This window comes from Megascapheus bottae, chromosome 5 (assembly GCF_031878675.1).
Source record: "Megascapheus bottae isolate mThoBot1 chromosome 5, mThoBot2.hap1, whole genome shotgun sequence".
Lineage (NCBI taxonomy): Eukaryota > Metazoa > Chordata > Mammalia > Rodentia > Geomyidae > Megascapheus > Megascapheus bottae.
The window spans coordinates 6446981-6464820 of NC_143513.1; the positions used below are offsets into that span (position 1 = coordinate 6446981).

The 17840-nt window shown below is 48.8% G+C and overlaps 1 protein-coding gene across 1 annotated transcript in view; it reads right to left on the reverse strand.

Moving 5' to 3' along the window:
* Positions 1–3819: 3819 nt before the first annotated feature.
* Gli3 (GLI family zinc finger 3) overlaps positions 3820–17840 on the reverse strand; it is a 96377-nt gene continuing 82356 nt past the window's right edge. Inside the window, exons 10-13 of the mRNA XM_090333217.1 lie at positions 17407–17571; positions 13702–13992; positions 8426–8848; positions 3820–6486 (exon numbers count right to left, since the gene is read on the reverse strand). Of these exons, the coding sequence (XP_090189343.1) occupies positions 4087–6486; positions 8426–8848; positions 13702–13992; positions 17407–17571 (3279 nt within the window). The 3' untranslated portion in view covers positions 3820–4086. The remainder of the gene's footprint in view (positions 6487–8425; positions 8849–13701; positions 13993–17406; positions 17572–17840) is intronic.

Sequence of the window (17840 nt, forward strand, 5' to 3'; positions counted from 1 at the left end):
TCCACCATGCTTAATGTCCAGCTAAGCAGCACTTTCCCTGTCCAGTGGGTTCATGGAGTCACGTGTCCTTCTGAGGATGGCCTGTTGAGTGGTGTGGCATGGCACATAGTCTGCTGCTCAAGAGGCCACTGAACTCCCACCATATTATGTCCCAGTGCACTTCCATCTGCCCCATGCTGCCTACCCCTCCTCCCTAAGGGGGAATTGGGACCTCTCATTCAAAGCCACCAGGCCTCATCCATGGCCCACATCTTACTTGAGCCAGACACAGTTGTGGACTGCATTGGACAAAGGAGAGACTGGCATTTGTAGGTTCCTAGGGTGACCTGCCTCTCCCCTGCCCATCTTCTTTTCCCTATGACACAAGAGGATGGGTGACAGGTCTGGAGAAGTCTGGGGGGTCCTAACTTAGAAGACCAATCTGAAGGACAGTGAGGATGCACCCCCAAGGTGGGGTGTCCCCTAGTTTGGGGGTCCCCCAGTTGGCTCCCACGATCCATGGGAGATCATTTCATGGCTTCCTTCAGGGAATGTGATGGGTCTGTACCTCAACATGGCCTCCAGTTTACAAAGACAGTCCTCTTTCTAGTCAGTTATGAATTAAAATAGACAATGTGATAGAAAAGGTTCAATACAAAGAGTTTTTATTGACATTGTAAGAAACATTTTTTTTTAAATTTTGTTTTATTTGTTACAAAAAGACTAAGTGGTTCCAAAGCAAAGGTCAAGTTCTTCCTGACAGGCCCTAGCTGGGCCTGAGCAGGCTGGGGAAGGCCTGGAGAGACCTTGCCCGAACACTAGGCCTACAATACTTAAATGTATTTACATGTTTGTTTGTTTTTCTTTTTAAAAAGGATTATACGTTAAAAAAAAGTCTAAAAAAAGTAAAAACAGAACAAAACAAAACAAAAAAACACCCACAAACAAATCCAGAACTTGTATTTTTTTTTGTTTAATCTTACACATTTGTAGGATGCACAGGGCAACTTGTCAGAAAACAACATTCTCCTAGGAGTTTCAAACCACACAGGAACCGGGTGACCAGATGGCACAACCAGGGCCACTAGCCCCACAGCCTGAGCACCATGAGACACCAATTGATCCCTTTAATGGACAGGATGCAGAAAATAAGGCACATACAGCTCAAGAATTAAAACGTGGTATCACAAGATGTGGCCAGACCAATGTGTGAGCAGGGGAGGGGAGGATTTAATTCCTTAGGAATAGGAAAGATGGCTTGAAAAACAAAACCAAGTTGAATGCAAGATGTTACACTAGAGTACCACGGACGAGCCTGAATTGAAAATTTAAAAATTAATCAGTAAACTTGAGTCAGGTCAGTTGAAACGTTCCATTGGAATGCATAGTCAGAGAAAAGGAGACAGATTTGAGGCTTTGGGGAAGTCCCCGGACCTGAGGGGACCAGACCCCAAGTCCCTGGGAAACTGAGGCAACAGAAAGATCATCTTTCCATAGGACAATCTGGCCAACTCGCTAAAATTCTCTCCCTCCCTCCCAACTTCCCTCCCTCTTGGAATTTTCATACAGAGAAAAGCCTAAACCCATGAGGAAAGATACATCCTGCAAATATAAAGGCAGTATCCAGAAATCCAAGATGGAAAAGCAAACAGTTAAAGAGGAAAAGAAAATCTAGAGACTAACCCAAAGCCAGAGTTAAAACAGAAGATGCCTGCCCTGTCAGCTCCTGTAGATGTGGAAGCCCGGCTGGTGGTGAGGGATGTGGAGACGCTGAGACCACTACTCTAACTCAGGAGAATACAGAACACCTGGGCTGCATATTCTGAAATCAAGAGAGATTGAGTCTAATTGTAGGAGTGGGAAATATAAGAGTAGAATGGTGGGGGGGGGACAAAATCAATCCTAGGGAGGCATGGCTCCCTACAACCAGAGGATTATGGAACTTGGAGGGGGGAGGAATACTGATATGGTCAACTGTTTAAGTGGCACATAGTCTGCTGTCTTGAGCCTGGAGCTGCAGTTCGTTCTCTGTGGCTCCAGGGCCCATGTAACCAAAACAAACCCCAGTCATCCTCACACCAAGACCAATACAGCAACTGAACTCTTGGATTAAATTCTTGGTTCAAAGGAGAGAAAATAAACATAAGTGACATAGAATGGTCCTAACATTCTTTCTATTATCTCACTATTTATTTTGCTTGATTTTGGTCTTTCTATTACTAATTTATAATGTCAAGAAGTAAGGGAAACAAAACCATTCGTGAACCATTTTGTTGATAAATCTGACCTCCAGGGGCTGATGGGAACTGAAGACAGCAGGTAGTTTTATTTTAATAGCTTAAATACTTCTAAAAAGCAACGTTCATGTGTAGCAACTGCATATTTGACTCCAAAAAAAAATAAAGGTATTAGTCTATGTCAGGAATTAACTCTATTTAACTTCTTCAACTTCTGGGTGCAGTATGGCATAGAAAAGGAGCACAAAGAAAGACATCCACATTACTGCTTCCTTTCTCCCTCATGATTTCAGAAAGTTAGCTCCAAGTTCAACCAATGATCACAAGCTTTTATCTTCTGCAACGAGGATGGGGAAGTTATCAATACAGGGTGCTTAACAGTAACACTTGCTGGGCACTGGTGGTTTACATCTCTAGTTTTATCTCCTCAAGAGGTTGAGAGGTAAGGATTGCAGTGTGAGACTCTTATCTCAACAAAGAGCTGAAAGTAGAGCTGTGACTCAAGTGGTAAAGTGCCAGCCTTAAGCAAAAAAAAAAAAAGCTAAGGGACATTGTCCACACCCTGAGATCAAGCCTCAGTACTGGCACAAGAAAAGAAAGGAAGGTAGGGAAGGAAGGAAGGAAGGAGGAAGGGAGGGAGGGAGGGAGGCAGGCACTGGGAGAGAGAGGGAGGGAGGGAAGGGAGGAAAAAATGAAATAAAAAAAGAAAAAAGAGAAAAAAGAAAAAGGCAGGCAGGCAATATCACTTTACTGCAGTGGACTAAATAAATGTTAAAAGACATATCCAAGTGTGGGGCTGTTTAAATACTGACATACCTAGGGCTATTTATCATCAATTCTCAGTTATCTGTGATAATCAGAGAAGAGATAAAACAAATTTTAAAAAGCCTACAAATATCCCTCAAATTAATTCTACATTTTCAATCTATAATCTATGTAACAGAAGTAAGCAGTACCATGTCTGAATGTCACCAACCATCCCCACATTTCACTCAGCATTGAACCTGGAACACTCTGGAAGGTAGACAGAGAAGAAGGCAAAGGAAGTAACTGAGACCCGACCACATAGACAGGGGACCCAAAACACATAAGGGACACAAAGACTTTTACAACCTACATTTTCACTTACTGGGGCCTCCGGTTTCCACTCTTGGGCCAGCTGTCAGGCAAACAGCCTGGATTGAGTTAAGAGAATGAATCAACCGTCTCCGTCTCCAGGACACACCCACAAAAGATTCTTCAAGTCTCTCTTTTCTGTTTTGATTTCTGAGCCCAATGTAGGGACTGAAACAAAACAACCTCCCCCCCCCCCCCCCGCAGGAAAAACGAAACAAAACACTGAGCATTAAGTAAAAGAGAAAAGAAAGTAAGAAAATCTGGCAAGGCATTCCATGGATTCACACACACACACACACACACACACACACACATACCAACTTCCATTTCCTTGAAGTAACAAGAAGCACAACACATCTATTTATCTGGTAACCTCTCTGCTTAAAAGAAGGAACATGCACATCATACATTTACACTGCTTTACTAAAAAACAAAAACAAAAAAAACAAAACAAAAAAAAAACCAGAAAAAAAAGAGGGTGAGCATACAGGATTTTTTTTTTTTTAAGGTTGGTTTGAGTGTCACAATACTGATTTAAAACTGAAATGGAAGACAGTTTCTCCCTAGGATATCTTAGGGGTTTTCAGAGTCCTTTTCTATAAAAGGAATATACTTGAAACACATCCCAGTTAAGAAGAGATGAGGTTGCTAAAATACATACAAGAATTTCAAAACAGAAAAAAGAAATATCCAGGAGTCAGTTCCATCGTTCAACTCCTAAAATCCTATGTCTCCAGTCTTTCTTGCCTAATGCCTATTGCATCACAGCGAGGAATTTGGTTTCTTCTGCCAGCGAGGTGAGCAGAGAACTCATGTCCCCAATTGCCATATTGGTTGTGCTCAGAGACAAGGCTGGAAAGGGCAGGGGGGCTTGCGGCGTGGTGAGCCGTGAGGAGCTATGGGACAGATTCTGCATAATACTTGGGCTCAGGGCCCCTGACATCAGGCTGGCATGGTCCCCGTCATCGATGATGGCATGGAAATCAATCTGCACCCCTTCCATATCATGGCTGTCCAGGCCGTCAACCGTGCTGGTCACCTGGTTAGCACCGGGTGAAAGTAACTCTGAGTTTTCAGTGTGGGCTTCCTGGAGCAGGCAGTTGGCCTCTGCCATGGAGAATGAATCAGCTTTTGTGTCTTGCTGACTGAAGCCCAGGGTTTGGTCATAAAACTGACCAGAGTAATTCTGCGTGTTAGAACACAGTGGTTGGGATGGCCCTTGTGTCTCCATCTTGATTCCATTCACCCTGCAGATCTGAGTCGTGTCACTCAGCTGTCCTTGTGGCACAGAAAGGCCGCCCCTGGGCACAGCCTGGCGCCTGCTGCCCCCATAGCTGGCACACAGCTGCTGGTAGCCCCTGGTGGCTGCGGAGCTTGTGAGGTGACTGCCAATGTTCAGAGCTCCTGGCAGGCCGCTGGCGGGCCCCGGGTAGACACTGGGGTGTGAGGTAGCACCGGGCTGCACTGGCCTCTGTGGGCCTGGTCGGCCTGCTGCCTGGCTATGGAGGCCATCGCTCAGGAGAGGATGAGCGGGGTAGCCCTGGCTCCTTGGATCTGGGGTCTGCAGGCTATTGTCTGAGCCGACAATGGTCTCATTTGCCGCCATTATCAGACCCAAATCCAGAGGAACCCCACTTCCTGGCATGGCGGTGGTGCTTTTCAGCTTGGACCCTCGAATCTCAGCACCGCAGGCACCATCCAGAGCTCCTGGGGGCACTGGCTGCCCGGTGAGGCAGCTCCCATAGCGCTGGGCCTTGAATGGCTGGTCGAGGGGGACACTGCCTGCTGGGCCAGCTCCCAGGTCACTGTGGATGGCCAAGTGTTCTGACCCCCCAAAGGATGAACCACTTTCCCCGAGAGCCTGGCAGCCCCCGGCCCTCCACGGGCTCTGCCCTGGGACCACCATGCTGCTGTAGGCGCCCAGGGCCCGGGCCTGCACCCCTGCTGGCCTTGGGCCAGCCTTGGGCTTGGAGGAGGACAGATCAGCACTCCCTGAGCTGACCTCGTTCCACTGGATGGGCAAGTCTGACTTGTGGCCATCGCCACAGGGCTGCTCCAGGGGCCGGAATTGCTGGCTCAGGTGGCTGTCGGGCAGCCCAGCCAGGTCAAAATCGCCAGGACCCTGGGGCACTTTGCTGTCCTCGGAGACCACACTTGGGAAGTGCTGCCCACATCCCACTTGGTTCTGGGCATTTAAATACTGTACCACATCATCCGGCAGGAAGTCCTCCTCGTTCAGGTCACCCTGGGCTTCCACTGCCAGGGACTCCAGGGTGACGTTCTCGGTGATGCTCGGGGGACAGGGGGACACTGAGAAGTGTCGTGGCTGGCCACCTTCAGGGCGGGTGTAATTCTGCAACACGAGGTTGCGTTTGTCCCCAGCTGGAGGGTTGAGGCTGTGATGGTTGCTGAATGGAGGCGCACTGGGAGGGTTGAGGCCGTGGAGGCTACCAAAGCGCTGGACCCGGGGCAGGGTCAGGCCCTCAGAGCCGGTCCTCACCGGGTCACTGGCCCGCCGGACACCATTGCCCAGCCCGTCCTGGAGGAGCAGGCGGCGGCCGTACCCGTGGCCCCCTCCGTCGCTGCACCGTCGAGGGGGTGGCACTGGGGGCAAGGCCACGGCTGGCTCCCGGCCTTCCCCTAGTAGGGCCATCCTGGTCTTCAGGCTCAGCCTCTCCATGTGGGGCAGGGGAGTGGGGGGTGGGCCACCCGTGGCCGCGGCGTACTTGGCTTTGAGGCGGTACTGCTGGGCAGGGGTGAGGCTGAGCAGGCTGGGCAGCCCATCCCCCTGGCTGGCCTCGCTGGACCTTCGTGAGGCGTCGGTGGAGATGGGATCGTAGGAGTCGGCTACACTCACGTTCTGGGGCCGGGCCTCGGCTTGGGACGCCTCGCTGGAGCGGCGGCTGGAGAAGCAGGGGGAGATGCCGGACGAGCGGCGGCTGCTCAGGTAGGCCGAGCTGACCGTGCTAGCACTGCTGTCCCTCCTGCCGACCAGGCTCAGCATGGTGAGGTCCACCCCGGAGACGTCACTCCGGGCCGGGAGCAGCGTCACTGGCCCACCCGAAGTGCAGGTGGTGCTGGGCTGTGTGCCTGCAGGAAGAAGACCAACGAACGTTGACCGGAGAATGCCGGGCACCACGGGTGCCCATGGGGGCTGTCAAGGCCCGAGTGGAAATCACCCAGACCAAACAGGAGCTTCCTGGACCACGGGGCACAATGAGTCAACTCTGCATTCCTGCACACACAGGCAAAGCAGGGGTAGAGCCGGGCACACATGCATATAGATATGTGCGTGCATGCGTGTGTGTGTGTGTGTGTGTGTGTGTGTGTGTGTGTGAGTGAATTTGGCAAGTATATATATTTTGATAGTACTGGGGATTGAATCCCAGATTCCTATTTGCCAAACAAGTGCTCCATGATTTAAGTCACAGCATTCTCATGTCCTTTTGCTTTTCAGGCAGGGATTCATAACTAATTTTGTCCAAGCAGCCTTAAACCAAGAACCTCCTATATCCACCTCGCACCAGGTCAAAGGGACAGTGGGTTACCAGTGGCTCACAACTGTCATTCTCATGACTCAGGAGGTGGAATTCTGAGGATCGAAGTTCAAAGCTAGCCCAGGCAGGAAAGTCTGTGAGACTACTATCTCCAATTAATCGCCAACAAAAGGCCAGATGTGGAGCCATGGCTCAAGTGGTAGAATAGGGACAGCACTCAGGCCTTGAGTTCAAGTTCCAGGACTGGCACACTAGCATGTGAGTGTGCACACCTATGCGCTCGTGCACAAGCACACACACAGCACACTCAGAGAGCAGGCTGCAGGTAGAGCCCAGGCTCCAATTTGATTGTAATTCTAGCTACTCAGGAGGTTGGGATCTAAGGATCCTGGTTTGAAAACAACCTGGGAGGACAGATCTGTGAAATTCTTTTCTTCAATTAATTAACAAACAGCTACTGGTTTAAGTGGTAGAGAACCAGCCTTGAGCAGAAAAAAAAAAAAATCAAGCAGGAGCGTTCCTGAGTCCAAGTCCAAGTCTCATTAGTGATACAAAAAGAAAAGAAGGCAGGGGATGTAGAGGGGGGAGGGGGAGAGGGGAGGGAGGGAGGGAAGGAGGAATAGAGGTAGGGAAGGAGGGAGGCTGGCTAGCTCAAGGGAGGGAGGGAGAGTAGGAGGGAGGGCAGGCAGGCTGGCAAGCCCAAAGCTTTAGTGTCCTGGGGCTGTTCTATTCCATGTTAGGGTTCATTTTGTGTCCTGAGCTGCTAGAGTAGAGAAGTGTGCTGCAGGACACACTCTAGTTGCTAACTGCCAGGTGTGAAGCCACCCCTGACTTGACTTGGTGCTTCCCACGGAAAAGGAGGCCTGCTGTCCTGTGGACGGGCCGCTGCCAGGAGCTGGTGACTCCCTCCTGTCACCTTAAGGACCACACCAGGAGGAGTGCGTTCTAAGGCCAGCCCAAGCACACGGCAGAGTCCTCCTCAGCCAAGGGCTAGGTGGGCTGACATGCACCTGCCATCCTAGCTACATAGAAAGGCTGAAATTGGAAGCATGGAAAGTCCATCTTTTGGCAGTGTGGCCAGAAATGTCCATGAGACTCCATCCCCATCTCAATGCATGAAGTTAGGGCTGTGTCACCCCAGCTACGGCAGGGCACAAAACATCAGGATCACAGTCCTCGAGAGCCCCAGTGAGGAAGCAAAACCCTATCTCAAAACAGAATCCACGGATAAAACAGGGGTGGCTGGGGGAGAGGGGTGGCTTAGCAGGCACAAGGCCCAAGCTCAAACCCCAATACTACCCCCAGCTCCCACAAAAAATAAAATGAATAAAAGCAGTATCCCTTCCCCTACCCTCAAGTGGCTGCTGGCCTCTTAACTTGAGATTTCTGGAATCCAGAGGCAGGTGGCCCCCTAAACCCAGGATTTCCCTACCAGGACGAATCACCCACAGTCTAACCTTCAGAGACAGCACAATCCTCTTAAGGCAATCTTTTGGAAATGTGAGCCCCAGGAAAGCAACTCATCTAGGCTCGGCATTACTGTGAGTGGCTTAAGACCTAATCTTTAGAATGATGGAGATGGGAGCAAAGCTAAACCAGAAGGTCCCGGGCCCGCTCACTGACAAGAACAGATAGCCAGTAGGGGCTGGAGTGCTGGATGAGGCCTGTGGGATACAGGATGCAGGACTCACCATTTCCTGTGAGAGGAGAGACTGCAGGGCCTCTGGGCGGTGGGACGGGGTTCAGTCGTGGAAGCATTCCATTCACTTGCTTCAGCCTTTCTAGTTTTACGTGCTCCATCCATTTGGTCCCTGCTGGGTTTCTCCTGGCCTGCAATGCCAGGGCAGTGGTGGCCGTGGTAATGGTCGCGTCCATGATAGGGGGTTCATCCAGGTTACTGAGGTCAGCTACACCCCCTCCATCTGTCAGAGGAAGCTCGAGCCCACTGAGGGGATAGTTGCAGACGGGGGACTGCTGGCTGCTGCATGAAGACTGACCACCAGGGCTTGGCTGAGATGTCTGTTGGGTCCAAAAGAAAAAGGAACATTATTAGGAAGGGAAAAAGGAAAGACAGCTGATCACAAAGGCAGATTGTGAACATCGAGACCTTCAGGTCACCCATGAGTGGAATGAGAACGAGGATGCAGGAGGGCTTGGATGCCAAAATGGTGACAGTGGGGACGGGTAACGGATGGCAGAGAACGCCACATGTGGGTTGACAGCATGAGATCCCGAGGCCAGCTCTGCACACAGATGCCCTCCTTTCCACTCACACTGCCAGGGACTTATTCTTTGGGGAAATCAGCCAACTTGAGGCTTCTTTCCGAACAACTCATGCCAAGGACTCTTGGTGGGAAAATAAAAGGCTCAGAAGGCTTCTGAGTATACTCAGACCAGAGAAGAATCAGCTCCTAAGGCATTAGTCTTGGGGGGATTTAGTCTTAGGGCATATTTTGCTCAGCTAGCACATAAATCTAGGACAGACAATGCACCTCTAAGCTTTTGGGGTAGCCCCTCGCTCCTCACTGTGTATCTTCCTCCCATTAGGGTGCCTCACTCAGAGTGTGGATCCTAGCGTGTGAGACATAGTGTTTACCATGTCCCAGGACACAGCACAGCTCAGCTGAGTCTGTGGATGATCTCAACCACTCCTCTCACTGTGATTAGAACCAGAATTTCTCCCCTTTATACCAGCCAAGGGGACTGCATGGGAAACCCTGGCAAGAAGGGGCTGGGTCCCTGGCTCCCCCACAGAGGAACCTGGGATGAGAGGCTTCCCACCCCAGGGTCTGTGAGCACGGTCCAAGCAGGCAGAGACGCATTACATCATCAGTACCAGTACCAGTGCTGTCCTTGGGGGTGAACAGTTGAATCCCCTTCATCGAGATGAGAAGAGCCAATTCTCAGGGAAGTTCAGTGACTGGAGTTCAGGGTCCAGCCAGCTCTGACCCCTGCTAAGGGGTGGACCAACTTTCCTATTTAAAAAAACCCCACAAAAACAAAAAACTGGAGCCTGTGATGGAGCCCAGGCCTCCTCAGGGCATCCCACCGCCTCCCAGCGCAGCGAAGGGAGCACTGAGGGAAAGGCACTGTGTGCTATCTGTGGTCACAGCACAGGCGTCCAATGAACAAGTCATGAGCCATGTGAATGCCATCTGGGGAACCAATGAGAGCACAGAAGCTGCGCAGAGCGGGGCGGGGCGGGGGAGCTGGGCTTAAGTGTATGCCTCAACAGCCTTTGCATTGCCAGGCTGCATCCTGGACTTTTTGGAATTCTGGGAGTCTTACAGTCTCAGATGGGCAAAATGAATGTGGGTGGGGGGGGGGTATACAAGTAAATGGGCACACGTGCGCACACACACATACACACACACAGGCAAATGCTCAGCTCCACAGAACTTTACAGAAACACATGGACATTTGGAAACAGAAAACTGATGCCCACCACGTAAGACACGGAAAAGGGGGTTAAACCTCGACCCACAAATGTTCTCTCTATTGCTGTAAAGGAGGAGGTGACTGTATGGTGTGAGAACGCAGTGAGCCTGGGAGGGAACCTGAAGGCATCTGCCTGACTTGGCCCAGTCTGGTTTATCCTGTAAACACAGCAACAGATTTCACCCATGGACTAACATTCCCCTTCAACATGCTGGGACTCAACACGTGCGTGCTTCCTCCAACAGGGCCCACTCATATTCACTACCGAACACAATGGCACAGGCCCACACAGACCAAAGACTGACATGACATGGCAAGAAAGCTGAATGTGAAAGTACAAACAAAAGAACAGGAGGTAGAGGGAGAGGGAGGGAGCTAGGAGAGAGAGGGAAAAAGGAGAGAGGGAGGGAGGAGGAGGGAGAGAGAGGTGTCAAAACCCCCTCACCTTATTACCCACTGTCCTTGGAAAGTAAAAACAGGACACGGAGGGAGCATTAGACGGGGAGATGTTGCATTCATAAGAAAAAAGAAGAAGAAAGAATTTAATTTATAGCAGGATGATCAGATTAAGAGTATCAGAAATGCAAATCTCATGACTATTAGTAAATGCCCATGAAGGTATCTACTTATTTTACCTGTGTATTTACCACATGCATGTGTGCTTGCAAGCACACGCGCACATGTGCGCGCACGCACACACACACACACACACCACACACACACACACACACACACACACACACACACACACTCACACACAATGCAACCACACCATGGGGCCATACTGCAGTTGTTTTCCTCTGGGATCTCTTCTGGTTCTGTTGTTTCTTTGTCTTTCTTTGTAAACTACTTCACACATGGAGGCAAATAGCTATAGATTTTTATTTCTACTGAATTTCTTTTGAAGCAACGGGTGCTTGGACAGTTCAAGACAAGATTTCTTGAGCTACAGGTATATGCTGCAGGCTCCACAGCTGGGCGCTGGTAGCTCACACTTGAAATCTTAACTACTCAGGAGGCTAAGATCTGAGGATCGTGGTTCAAAGTCAGTCCAGGCAGGAAAGTCTGAGCCTCTTTAATACCAAGGAAATACAGAAGTAGCTGAAAGGGGCACTATGGCTCAAGTGATAGAGCAGAAGAGCCTTTGAACACAAAGGGCTGCATATTGCCCAGAACCTGAGTTAAAGTCCTGGAACCAGGGGTGGTGGGGGTAAGGGGGTGGGGGAAGGGAGATTTATCATTATCATCTCAGGACATAGGACCCAAGAGACACTAAGGCTCATTTTCCTCCTTTTATTAAACCCCTGATACCACTGAATCAACTGCCTAGTCATTAAATGGGATGATGACTGGATACCTGTGGCTTTTGCCTGTAACCCTAGCAACTCAGGAGGCTGACACCTGAGGATCATAGTTTGAAGGCAGGCTGGACTGAAAGTCCATGCATGAGACTCTTATCTCCAAGTAAATAGGAATTGTGGCTCAAGTGCAGCCTTGAGTGAAAAAGCCCAGGAACCATGGCCAGGCCTAAATGCAAGTCCCAGGATTGGCAAGTGTGTGCATGAGTGTACACACACACACACACACACACACAGAGTGATCAATCGTGTACTATGCTCAATATGTTTTAAGAGACTTTAGAAAAGCTAAAAATACATAGCCAGGGGCTGGTGACTCATACCCGCAAATCCCAGTACTAAGAAGCTGAGATCTGGAGGGTCATGGTTCAAATCCAGCCTGGGAAGAAAAATCCACAAGGCTCCATCTTCAAATAGCCAGCATAAAGCTGGGCTTGATGCACAGCTTCAAACTAGTAGAGAGCCATCTGAGAAGGTTCTGTGTTCAAACTCCAGTACTTTTTGTTGTTTTTGTTGTTGGTTGTTTTAAGTATAACTAGCTACACAATGAGAGACAGGACATAGAGGCCACCTGCCTTCTTTTCAGACTAAATATCATGCATTTAAAAAATTTATGAAAATGCCAATGACTCACAAGTATAATGCTTATTAATAAGGAGGCTGAGACCTGGTGGATGTTGGTTCTAGGCTAGTCAAGCCGGAAAAATTCATAGGACTTCATCTCTAGAAAAAATGCCAGACTGGAGGTGTGACTCACATGAAAGAGCTCTGAGTTCAAGCCCTCGTACTGGTGGTGCATGTACACACACACACACACACACACACACACACACACACACACACACACACACACACACCCCATCCATTATATATACACCAAACATAAATGACTGAATCTCCCCTACTACCTGTTCTCTTTATTTTTCTTGTTGATCTTTAGGTGTTTTATAAAGCAAAAGCAATTAAATTTGCAAAAATACTCCCAACTCACCTGGAACCATTTGAAGACTCACATGGGCCATAAATGCCATCTATCTCCAAACTCTAACCTGTCTCTTAAGAACTTTTCAAGCCAGTGCTGATGGCTCATGTCTGTAATCCTAGCTACTCAAGAAGCTGGGGATTGCAAGTGGAAGCCAGCCTGGGCAGGAAAGTCCATGAGATCCTTATCTCCAACTTCCCACCACAATAAAACCAGAAGTGGTGTCGTGGCTCACAGTGGCAAAGTGTTAGACGGAAGCAGAAAACAGCTCATGGACAGTGCCCAGGTCCTGAGTTCAAACCCCATAATCAACAACTACAAAAGGGTTTTTTTTTTTTTAAACCCTGTTTCATGACAGGCTCTGTCATGAAGACAGAAATGATGTTTAGTTGCCCAGTTTCTAGCTGAATATGAAAGCTGCTGGGACATAAAATCTACCTGCTGGGCCATTATCCTCCCTAGCAAAGCATGCCTTTCCCTCTTCCTCTCATTTGCATCCACGTATCCTGAGCCATGGGCCTGTGCCTCAGTACCCATTCCCCACGACCTTAGATGCCTGTTCAAGGGCTCACCTTCATGTCCTAATAGCTTTTGCCCTTGGGTCACGCTGGCAGCCATTCTCTCATGAGATCTATGTCTCCAGACATGTAGTGAATGCCCCCTCCCTCAACCTATGTAGTGTTTTCGGATCTTGTCTATCCCCTTCAAGAATATGTGTTTTAGCTTATTTATCACCTTAGGGTCACCAGGGCAAAGAAGACAGAAAGACATATTTATAGAAATCCTCGATGAGTGATTTTTTCAACCCAGTGGCACTCTGAAGAGAGAATGTTGAAATCTCTTGTGGACCAGGGTCAATTTTTACAAGCAGCTAGGAAACTTCAGACTGTCTTCTTTTCCCATCAGAATTACTCCAAATTCCAGGGAAGCCCTGGGGGTTAGACTTCATGCCACACCAAGCCCCCCATTGGCACCCATTCTATCTATGGGCCTGAGCACACTGTCTTGTCCCCCTCACTCTTCCATGATGTGCTGGGGCCCTTTCCAATGAGCCCCAGATGATTCTGGAAAAACCAGGAGAGGGAATGACATACCATGGGCTTCTCAGCTTTGACGGTCTTCACCTGGAGGCTCTCTTCACGCTTTGAGGTAGCAATGCTCAGCTCCGTCTGCTCCCCCAGGGCGCCCTGGGCCGGCCGGCCGGGGGACCTGGCCTGGGAGTGGCTGCCGGGATCTCTTGGGGGCGGGGGCCGGGGGTGCACATCGCCCCGTTGCTTCTTGGTGACATGCGCCTCCGGGCCATGCACAGTCTTTACGTGCTTGCGCAGGGAGCTGGGGTCTGTGTACCGCTTGGTGCACCCTGGGATTTTGCACACGTACGGTTTCTGCCAAATGCCACAAAAATGACAACACAGAGGGTTATGGAAGGGGTTATGCTCCAGCCTCATGGGTTGGGTCCTGGGAGACCCCCACCACCTAGTCAGGAGAATGTCACACACCTTGCAGGGGTGATTAGAAAGATTTCTTGTGGGTTGTCCTGGTTCTGAGATCTACTCTGTGCTTGAGAAAGGTGCGATTCACACGCAGGTATAATCAATTGCTAAAAGTAGCTTCTAGCCTTTTCTAGGGAGGATGTCAGGGCTTGAGAAATAACCAGCCCGTCCCTGGCCTTCAAAGCCATGAAGGCCTGGGCCCAGCTGTGGTAAGGGACGGCAGGCCCTCTGCCTGCCTGGACTTGTTGGATCCGATCTGCTCAGGACTTCCTGCTTTTCCTCTACAGGCACCTGCCCTGTGCCAGCTGACCATGCAGAGTCACAGAACTGTTGGCCTGTGTAACGACTTATCATCCTCATCGTGAGCTGGACCTTCCCATCTGAGGACTTCCCAGCCAGATACCACCCATGGCAGATGGAAAGTATTAATAACAATCAGAACTGCACCTCACAATTCTGGTCATGTGGTGGTAGGTATTACAAGTGACCTGGAAGAGGATTTAAAGGGCAAAGAAGGCTGTATTAAATATTATACTATTTTATATAAGGGACCTCAGCAAACTTGGATTTTGGTGTGCACAGGTATTCTGGCAAAAGCTCCGTGAACATGCCACGTGCTGTGCACGTGTACCTGGGGCCCAGCTAGCTCTTAGGGAAGCAGTCGCCATAATGCATCTATTACGTTCAATGGAATCTATGTCTAGAAACTGCTCTTAATGAAAATGTTAAGAAGAGACTGAGCTTAGCCTGGCATGGTGAAATATCCTAATGCAGAAAAGCTGAGGCAGTGAAAATTATCCTGAAGAGACGATGCCTCTAAATTGGAGATTCCCTTCCCGGAAGAATTGATTCTCATTAACTTCAAATTATGGCTACTCAGAGTGAGTGTAATTTTCCCTATGCACACAGAACCATATTCGAGAAAATGAGGGCCAAATTCTAAGCACTGGGGACTGAAGAATAGCTGGTTTTACTGCCATTTCCTTTCAGAGAGACTTTGGCTTTCTGCTTGCTCAGAGCCTTAGGTGGATGGAATGGGGAGAGAGAGCGGTCCCCGGGAGAGAGAACCCCAAGCAGAACCATGTGGCTACAGGTTGGTTTTCTATGCAGGAGGGTGGTACTGGTCCTAGTGTTTGAACTTGAAACCTGGGTGCTGCCCCTTAGAGTATTGTGTTTTTCCACTCAAGGCTGGCATTCTACCACTTGAACCACAGCTCCATTTCCACTTTTCAGTCAACTGGAGACCAGAGGCTCCTGGACTTTTCTACTAAGAGTAGCTTCCAACCACGATCCTCAGATCTCAGCCACAGGTGTAGCTAAGATTACAGGTGCCAGTGCCTGGCTCATCCCTTCTCCATGGCTGCACAGTCATTCCTGTTCTTTGATGCCAGTGCACTGTCCCCACCTCCATTAGCAGTCACCCTGCTCCGTCTGCTCCCAGATGCTGGCAAAGGATAGTCTGCCTTCTGTCTCTGTGGATTTGCTTTCTTTTAGACAACTTAATATTTGGTACAAACTTTGTACCTGCATTTCTGAGAAACACAAAACAAAACCAGAATGTATCATCTTGTCTAAAATGTCTTCACAAAGCTGATCAACAGTAAAGGATTCTCAATGATACGTCCTTCCTTAATCCAACATGACCTTTTCAAAAAAGAGTCGCTGTGTGTTGTGTGCATGAGCTTTTTGGAAAATATGGTTAATCCTTTTGGGAGTGTTTTTGTTTATTTATTTTTCTGTAGGGTCGATACTGGGTCTAGACACTATCTCTTAGGTTTTTTAATTTTTTTAATAATTTTAATTTTTTTTTTGCTCAAGGATGGTGCTTTACCACTTGAGCCACGCCTTATAACTGACTTTTTGTTAAAAATAAATAAGTTACTAATAATAACAAGAGTCTCACAGACTCGGTTGTTTTTGTTGTTGCCTGGGATGGCCTTGCACTGCGAGTCTTGGACAGATCTCAGCCTCCTGAGTAGCTCGGATTAGAAGTGATTTTGCTCTAGCAGTTCAGCAAGGAGAAAACTTGGGGTGAAGCTGTTAAAAGCCAGATGGTCCTTGGGGAGGATGGCTTGTTTGCTTTCTTCCAGATGCTTTCCCCCCACCCCCCCAGTCCTGAAAATCTGCAAACTCAAGATGGACTGAGATCATAGGAACCACACCCAGATCTGTGTCCAAACAGCTCCTTCCCTCCCCCATGGCAAGTCACATGGTAATGGTTCTCTGCAGGGCTGGACTGCGTGCTATGCCAAAGACTCTAACCAGCGACCCTGAATGCCGGGAGGGAGTCTTGTTCCCACACTTCTGCCTTTAGTCCAGAGGTCTGCAGAGGAGCAAGCTTTTGAGCTAAATCTCCATGGAGACGCGGGAGGTCTACAGACAGAAACGTACAACGAAACTTAAGCAAAATGGATCTGGAATCATTGTCAGTTTTGAGCATCTCTATAGTCTGGAAGGAAGGGAGACAATGGAAAATAGCAGCCCTACCACATAAACCATCCACTACCTACTCACTATATATTTTTTTTTTCCTGAAGTTCCTGGAAGAATCACTTTTGTGCTAACGGAAGCTATCAGCGTTTAGAATGTCTGCCTTTTTATTTTTTAAGCCACTGCTGGTTGTTCAGAAAAAGTGCACTCTTACATACAGTGTATCTGAAAATATCATGTGGAGAAAGCAATTTAAAGCACTCTGTTTAGCTGGGTACCAGTGACTCACACCTCTCATCTCAGGAGGCTGAAATATGAAGGCTGCAGTTCAAAGTCAGGGAAAGCAGGAAAGTCTGTGAGACCCTTGTCTCCAATTAACCAGGAAGGAAAACCAGAAATGGCACTGTGGCTCAGGTGGTTAGAGTACCATCCTTGAGTGGGAAAGCCAAGTGAAAGCACAAGATCGTAACTTCAAGTCCAAGAAGCAACACACATAAAGAGTGTTATTTTAGTATGTTCACCTGTGAAGGTGTTGTTTCTAAATTAAGAAGCTCAGAGTCCCATCATTTGTTTTCATTCATATTATTCTTGGCAGAGCCAAGTGATGGAAATCCAAGAGTACCTACTCTCTGGCCACTAGGTGGCAGTATCAAGCAATAGGAAACCAGGTTCACCAGGGGTTTCTGAAATTCCCATTTAATTAGATTTATCCTCCATTTTCAGCCTTACTTCTGAGGCAGTCGCCTTCACCTGCAGGATCAAACTCCCCTCAGAGCCCACACGGGCTGGAAACAGCCAAGAGAAAAACAAACAGAACAGGCCGGTGGTCCCATACTCCTATGGCCCACTTGCTCTGGGCCTGCAGAGATAGCTTACCTCATTAGAATGTGTTCTGTTCTGGTGCTTGGCTCGGTCCGAGGCATTGGAGAAAGCTTTATTGCAACCTTCGTGTTCACAGACATATGGTTTCTCTCCAGTGTGAGATCTCAAGTGTGTTTTCAAGTTTTCTAGTCTCGAGTAGGCCTTTGTGCAACCTTCAAACTAAGAGCAACAGGTAAATCTGGATTAAAGCCAGGCTATTACAACTTGGAGCTGAGGCCTTAAGCACCTCGCCTGCCCCATACACAAACTTTCCACTTTCATCAATGTGGACAAAACCTAACTTTTCAAGGATTAGAAGCTTTTCAAAGCCACAACACAAAAAGTCCGCTTCACTTTGCAAGCACTGGGATCTGGACAGGGACTCCAGGCAATTCAAGAGAAAGTATTTCCAGTGCTTGTGAAACTCTGGAAGGTTTTGTAGTCTAAAA